Here is an 8,241-nt window from a genome sequence, read left to right on the forward strand (position 1 = left end):
GCTCTCAAGCATCAGAATGATGCTTGAATGATGAGAGATTAGAATATAAACATGGAATAACATTCACAAGGAGAGACTGAAAGGACTGGGATACTGTAAATGTTTGGCAAATGTTTATAAAATAATGGATGGCAAAATAAAGATGGATGGGAAGCTCCTGCTTCCAGGTGACCAACTCCAGAAGAAGAAGACACTCAACACAACTGAAGGTGGGGAAAACCTGAGCTAATTAAGGAAATTATTTAAACATCATCATAAACAAATCGTAGAATCATGGAATGGTTTGGGTTGGAAAGGCCCTTAAAGACCACCTCATTCCAAGCCCCTGCCATGGGCATGGACACCTTCCACCAGACCAGGCTGCTTATGGAAAAATGAATTTCCAGTGGAGTTTTGCTGGGGATTGGGTAAAGATAAAGGCAGAGGCACCATCCTTGGCTCTCACATGGCCTGTACAGGAACTGTGAACAACAGGCTGAGTAACTGATGGGACATCTGGCATCAGGCTCCCCTGCATCCTCACGTGCCCAATGCCCTGCATATTGCACTGAGAGTGCCTCCTGCTGCTTCCCTAGCTTTGCCTAAACATGAAAGCTGGACCAGGAGCAGCTTTCCCCTACACATTTCCCTGAAATACTCAAGATACTGCTTTATCTGAAATCAGAGAAAAAAGAAAAGGAAAGAAAAAGAAGGAAAAAAAAGTTTTGTTAGAACTGCCCTATAGAGCCAAATCCTGAGACTGGAAACAATTCAGATGTCTATGGTCTAACTGGGATCTTAATTTGATTTTACAGCAGTTTAATCCCTTTGAATTCAGCAGACTTCCTTCTACAGTGGTGTCAGAAAGAAAAAAAATCATGCCATGTGTCTTTTCATAGGCAGGTGAGCTTCTGTAGTGTGATGGAAATGAGAAGATGAATGTCAGAAAGTGGGCCAAATTCTTTTCTCCATTAAACAAGCATGAGTGAGAGTAGGATTTTTCTGTAGGAACTGAAGCTGACAGCATGTCAACCAGCACTCATTCAGCTGGGAGGGCTGGGAGAGATTATTTAAAGTTGTCAGCTCCTTCCATGCCTGGCTTTTGGCAACTCTTCTTGTCCCTTTCCACTGTATACTCTTTATACATGCTGTTTTAAATTAAGAAACTCAAGTGAGGAAATAAAAGGTAAACTTTAAGAAAATAATGCAGAAACAAATGTTTTGCCCTATTTTATTTTATTCATTTTAACTTTAAATCTACTAAATAGGGCACTAACAGGTCCTGTGGTGTGCCCTGACCAATGCCCTGTTGTTATCACTTGCTTCATTCCTCTGCTTACCTTGGCAACCAAAACCACCCAGAACTAGAGTTTGATTCCATGAAACTGGAACAGAACAAATAATTGATAACAAATGAGATTTGCTTCCCTCTCATCTCAGTCTTCTGCTAATAACTGGCAGAAGGCAAGGCTGAAATGCAGATGAGCCAGCCCTGAGTGCTGTGTGAATACTCAGGGTGAGCAATACATCATCTGGAAAGGTTTTCATAGGTGCTTACATTATGGACATTTTTAAAAGTCTGCCAGCAGGAATCTGCTCTGTGGAGTTAAGCTACTGCAGTTTAATGCCTTGGTCTGTGCATTTTCACAGGGATGTTCTCTATGTCCAGCCCCTAAGCCCACTGCCCTGCTGCCATTTATCTCCTTTCTGCCACTAATTTTGTTAGCACAAGCATTGAGGACATCTGAAGGAATAAACTGCCTGTTTAATTAGCCACTGTCTAATTATTATAGATATCCTGAGTTATAAAATCCCAACAATATGTAAAAGGATAAGCCAAGGTGATTACTTCCCAACTTGTGGAGCAGAATCCCCAAAGAGCAGAGAAAAGCACTATTTGCTTTTTAAGCATTTCTAGTTGGAAAATGCCACAGATACTTTATAAACTCAATGCAGAAAGTATGGCAGGATGGTTTCTGAAAGACAAGGAGCTGGTTAACACTGACTCTTGTGCTGGGCTCTCTTTTCTTGCCCATTAATGCGAGATAGTATTATAGTGATCTGGAAAAAAGTGAAAACACTGTCCAAGTGCTGTGTAGCCTTCAGGATTTCACTCTGCTCAGCTTCCTTACAAAGCAGCATCACTCCAGCTGCAATGACCTTAACAGCACAGCTCTGAGCTAGCATTTCCCAGGAGCTTTTGTGGATGGTCCACAGTGAAGGACGACTAGGTCTACGTGGGTGTAGGCACAAAAGGACAACTCTAACAGCATTCTCTGGGCTGATCCAAAGCTTGTTAAAGACAACAGGGATATTTCCTCTGGTGCTCACAGGTGCTGGATTAGGCTCTGCTTTCCTCATTTTAAAACAATCCCTCACTCAGCTCCATTGCTACCTGTTGCAGAGGTTAAGCTCTGACACTCAGAAGATCTGCAAACCCCATGCATGAGAGGCAGGATAAACTCCAGTTTCTGCCTACTAATCATCCCAAGGAATTCTTAAAAAAATGTAAAAACAACTTCAAGCAAATCAGCATTTTGCCTACAGGGCTTGTGCACACATTTTCAACCTGTACTATTTTATATCAGTATTTTTTGCATGCCTTGGCTCTGTGTTCACGAGCTGGGATCCATGTGGGAGAAGATCCATGTGAATGCAACCATTAGCTGAGCTTGAAGCATTGGGAAATGCCAAGGTAAACATTTAAGGACTGCTTTCCCTTTGAAGCCCCCATGCCTAACTCTACGATACTATTGACTCAAGAAGTAATGCTGAACACTGGAAGTGTTCAGTCAGCATTTTAAACTATTATGAGCTACCTTCTGAACCATTGCCAAGTTAATAGACAATGAAAGATAATGAGCTTGAAATTGGGTGTTAAATTGCATTTTTGGTTCTCTCTCCTTTTTTTTTTTTTTTTTTTCCTTGAGGTTTAACTGTTTCCTGCAGAAACAACATCATCTTTGATGTATCATTATGTAAATGCCTATTTTTAGGTCACAAAAAAAGTCAAGGCGTGGGCTAAGCCCTCGCTGCTCTTGCTATGTGTGTGCAGGAAGGGGGAGAGAGGCAGACGAGACACAGCAAGACCCAACAATTTCTGGTCCCCAGAGGGAGGGAGGGAGGTGGAGGCATGAGGTTGGGTCTGTTGGCAGCAGGAGACTCCAAATTAAGGAGGAGATTACTCGACCTGCTCGTTAACAGTGAGGCTGGACGGAGGAGGGAGCGCTCCGAGAACCGCGTTCGTGTCGCACGGGTTAACACGAGGAGTATTTCCATGCACCCCAAAGCCTTTAAGGACTTTCAGCTGAGTTCAGGGGTTTTCACGAGCTGAAACACCTCTGTTGTGCAGGGGTGATGTGTATCCAACCTCCAAGCTGCCCACGGCAGAGCCAGGACAGTGAAAGTCAAAGACCGCTGTAAATGTGCGAAGCAGCGTGCAAAAAGCTGCAGTTATTCTTCTGAAAGCAGCGTCGTGTACTAACAGCTCTTCACTGGAATAATGTAAAATTTAGTGCTTCATCTACATTCAAATTAAAAAAAAAAAAGAAAAGCACGACTCCCATCAGTGTAAATACACCATTTAAAACCATGAAAGTCGGCCTAGCATTGAACACTTGAGCAAAACCTGAATGGAGAGTTTGACACTGAACCTGGACTTTCTCTGCAGAAATAACTGCAAAAAAGGGGACATGACAATCACCAGTAAATTATGCTGCCAATAAACTTTAATGCTCCACACACCTTATAAAGCAAAGAATTAAAATAATTGTGATTATGAAAATCACTCAAATCATTCCAGAAGCCAAAGAAATCTTACCTGATACCTGTCACCTGCATTTTTTGAAGATTAAATTAGGATAGGAAGGTAGGCTTATCCTCATTAGTATAATTGTAGGATCTTTCTTTTATTTTCCTTTTAAACTAATGAGTTTCATTAATCCAGGTTCATTTTTATAAGCCTCTTGGGTCCAAATGTAAAGGACAGTCATTTTAGAAAACAGTAAATTAAAAAAAACATGTAGCATGCATTAAGTGCACGTATTTCATAAGACCTAGGTTAATACAACTGGCATCTAGTTTAATTAATCCTTGTTAGTGTAACGACTAATATCCCTCCCTAGCATGTTTCCTTTAAACATTAGTATGTTAATTAAATGTTGTTTTTTTTAAGGGGTTTTTTTTCCCCTTTGTACTTCAATATGGCATTATATCATCTAAAACTATTCCAAACAACTACCTTATAGAGATGTCTCCTTACAATATCTGGTCTCTTGCAGAAATTCTGAAGCCTTTTAAAAAGCTGTTCAGGTGTAGAATACAGATATTCAGCTGCAGGAAAAACAGATACATTTTTAATGAAACAAAAACCTCAAAGCACACACTCGATATTAGTCACTTTACTAATTAAAAATGCATATTGCTCTGTGCCGCCTCGTGTTTTACATTATTTAAGCATGATTTTATAAGGTTACCTCAGCTCACAAGGATGTTTAATGCTAAATAAGACTGTGTAGTTGTGCTGTTTAGACATCTCCTTTGGGTGATTAAAATACATTATTCTAATGTAACACAATGCATATGTGATACATTTAGTGATGAGATTTTTCAAAGAACTGGTACTACATTAGTGTGTATCCTGTACTGCAGTTGCATACTATTAAGTATTAAATTGTTTAAATAATTTGGTGTGATTTTCAGGCCTGGCTTTTTTTTTCCCTCTTCTCTGTATCAAAAAAAAAAATCTGCAAACCATTGCAGCATCAGTGACCTTCTAACAAAAATCTATCATTACGCGATGTGTATGCTAACAATGAAGAATGCTATTTCAAAACTTGCTTTTTTGTTATCTTAAAAGAACAGATGGCAAATATAAACTTCGTCTAATGTATTAAAACACATAAAATTTGCCTTAACACTAACATGTTGGCTTGCCAAATAAACAATTGCTTTCACTCAAGTTTATTCCCAAACTTTGGGTTTTAGCAGGAATCACGTTATTACGTTTCAGCAGAAGGAAAAGGCAACAAAGCAGCTACCTGGGAATATCTCTGGGTACACCAAGGCTTTGGGACACAGCGGGTAACAGCCACAATACACAGCCTCGATCCTGAGAATTAGAAATCACAAATACACAAAAATAGACATTAGTCAGCCAAAAAAATTATTTCCGTGCAAGAGCCTTGAGGTTGCCTGCATGCAGCAAGAGGGAAACATTTTTTTTTTTTCTTCAGCAGCATAATCCTTCTAAATGCCAAAGTTGCTCTTTTTAAAGAAAATTTTATTGATCATATGAATTACATAGAACAGAACAGCGAGCATATGTTTTGTTCGCTGAATAAATCAAAGCGCAGCTCTGCATTTTTTTGTTTTTTAAATACTGTTTAACACATTTTATAATCAGCAGACAGACACATGTAACAACATGGTGAAGTATGGACGGCTTTGCTTAATAATGCTGCTGGAAAACAAGGGGCACGTTGGCTGCACCAGGGTGTGTTGCAGACACGCACACCACCCTCACCTGGCACAGCAGATATTCCCCTCAGACTTCCAGACTCCAAAGGTTACAGCTAAATATAACCCAGGAACAACTTGCAGCATGCTCCAGGCTGGGATATTTCAGCTTATTCACATGCTTTGGATAATTTCCTTTATTTTTCGGGACATAAACTGTTGTATTTTTTTAATAACCGCTGATGGAATCCCTTTGCCAAAGCGCGCGAAGCTTTGTACTTGCTTTTTGCTCCCAAGGAACATTTCACGTATCTCCCAAACATCAAACCCAAATATTTTGGAATTGGAGCAAAGTTTTCCAGTAGCAGAGCTGTCCCCCCTGGAGTTCAGGTTTTGACAGCTGAATGGGTTAAAGGCATCCAGGTTGCAGTTTATTTTTTTCACATAATGACCACTGATCTGACACAACGTCCCTCCAAAGATACAACCGTAATTTCTGTTGGCCAGAAATTACACAGTGAAATTCAAAACACTTCTTAAAATATGTTTATTTTATGAGAGGCTTTGAATTTCCTCCAACATGTTGACCATACGAGGGCTTTATTTTTAACTTCAGTTTCCCTCATTCCCCAGAATAAAAAAAAATCTGAAATCTTGTCAACGTTCACCTTTTCTATTTTCAGTGGCAACGCAGAGGCTTTTGCTACCTCCATGTGAATATCAGGTTTGGTACTTTATTACAGGTACCCCAAAAGGACTCTGTTTCCTTTAGATCTACTCAATTTTAAACAGGAAAAAAAAAAAAAAAAAATAACATATTCAGCTTTCATGCTAGAAAACTATGCATATCCAGAAACCCCAAAGACACATTTCTCTGCAAATGCTTTTGCAAAGAAATGACTGCTTTTTTTTTTTATAAACTTTTAAAATTTGTAATTTATGTTTTTTTTTTAAATAACATATGCACTTCAGATCGCATTTTAAACATTAACAACAATTTCAAAGTGTACATCGTCTAGCACTATATTTTTTACCAAAGGGAAATGTTTCTGATGTGTGATTTAATTGATGATTTGAGTTCTTAAATATTGTGTCATATGTCAAAGCAAATAGATTTTTAAAGTTTTCTTTAATCTAGGAGGAAAAAAAAAAGAGTGAAACTGTGGACATTTCAGTAATAGCTCAGATCACTAAGTTATGTTAAAATATTTGCTTTTTAATCATATCGTCTGCATGGAAAAAAAAAAAAAAAGAACAGCTCCCTAAAACAAAACTGCAGGCCAAGATGGGATCTGAGTCATCGTTTGAGTATGAAATTTCCCCTTTCAAAAAACCTCTACCAGGATCATGAATTAGTAAAATCAGAATTTAATGCCTCCGTGGTTTGCTGGATGAAAGTTAAAAATTTGGAATTCTTTAATTTGCAAATGATCTCATTTGCATAGTCCTTTCTGCACCAAAGTTTGGGTGTATTTTTCTGACCAGTCCCTACTATGAGTAGTAAGCTTTACTACAAACCTTACACCTTCCATTTGTCAAGATCTAAAGATCAAATCAAACTGGGCAGAGCTCACACTGACACAGACTTTGGTGTGAGGATGCTCAAGGAATCCTTTAATTTCCATGCATTTCTGTCCTCTCCCAGAAAAGTATCATATCATAACAATAATACAATTACTCTTCATTTCAATCCTTAAGCACTGCTAGTTAAATAATAAATAAGAGTTACGATAGATCTATTGTTAAAATGGCTAGTAAATGGTCTTTTTATTCCAATTAACAAATCATCTGCTAAATCTATGAATCTTAATATTCAGGTCTATTCACTTCAATTCATACAATTTATCTGCAAATAGTTGTTGGGCTTTTGATTCTAAATATAATTAGCTGATAATTTTGCTTGGCTGAATTACTTTTCTGGAGGGCCTGCTAAGGCTCTCAGTCGCATTATCTAGCAATAATGAATCTGATAGGTGAAATTTTTTACTGTAATGAGGATGAGACACAGTTGTGACACCTGAGTCTAGTAATAACAGAAGACTGCTAATTATCGACAGCACTTTTTTGTGTGATGCACAGAGAAAAAAAATCCCTCATTATTAAAAAATAAAAAGTTACAATTATAAGTGACACCAGAGGAGAGTAAATAAAATGGAGTGATTAAAACATTGCTGCTTTAAGGGTGTTTTTAATTAAGTGGAAATGCTAATGTTGTCATACTTAGCAGATGGGATTAAAATTAGTTATTGTAAGTAACTCATATTTTATGTTATGGTTTCCACAGCATGTCTACAAGATCTAAGAAAGTGATACATTCCATAAGACATTTAAAAAATGAAATTCTCATAGTCTTTACAGCTCATAATAATGAACAACATGAATAAACTATTGAAAAAAAAAAATCCTGCCAAGGCTTTTACCATCGTGACTTAACTCGCATGGAATGCAACCATAATGTACTGGGCTGCTGGAATCAAACTGTTGGTCTGCCTTTGTCTTTTGCTGATTGCTGCATTTCTGATTTCCTTCACACTCAACAATAACAGAAGTTTGGTGCTTGGGCAGGAATCCAACATCAAGTGTGGTGTCAAGAAGGTACAGCTTTGGTGCAAGAGAAGATGATGACCACCCACCAAGGTGACGTTCTAAACGAAAGCACAGGATGCATCATGTAACTGCAGATAAAAACCTAATTGCACACTTTCTCCTACTTTATTTGTGTAAAATTTTCCATCTGCTACATCTAAAGATGTCTAAACTGTTAGTATCAAACCTGCATTCAGCTGCCAGCTGTGCACATTAAGG

At 38.2% G+C, this 8,241-nt stretch overlaps 1 protein-coding gene across 4 annotated transcripts in view; it reads right to left on the minus strand.

The window, feature by feature from the left end:
* GTDC1 (glycosyltransferase like domain containing 1) overlaps nt 1-8,241 on the minus strand; it is a 293,649-nt gene that overhangs the window by 127,666 nt on the left and 157,742 nt on the right. For 3 of the 4 annotated variants that reach the window (XM_059476534.1, XM_059476535.1, XM_059476536.1), the window contains exons 10-11: nt 5,019-5,089; nt 4,220-4,311 (exon numbers count right to left, since the gene is read on the minus strand). In XM_059476534.1, the coding sequence (XP_059332517.1) occupies nt 4,220-4,311; nt 5,019-5,089 (163 nt within the window). Of the gene's footprint in view, nt 1-4,219; nt 4,312-5,018; nt 5,090-7,665; nt 8,082-8,241 lie in introns of those variants that run through there. The other variant, XM_059476537.1, reaches the window with a different exon arrangement.

This window comes from Ammospiza nelsoni, chromosome 7 (assembly GCF_027579445.1).
Source record: "Ammospiza nelsoni isolate bAmmNel1 chromosome 7, bAmmNel1.pri, whole genome shotgun sequence".
NCBI classification, from domain to species: Eukaryota; Metazoa; Chordata; class Aves; order Passeriformes; family Passerellidae; genus Ammospiza; species Ammospiza nelsoni.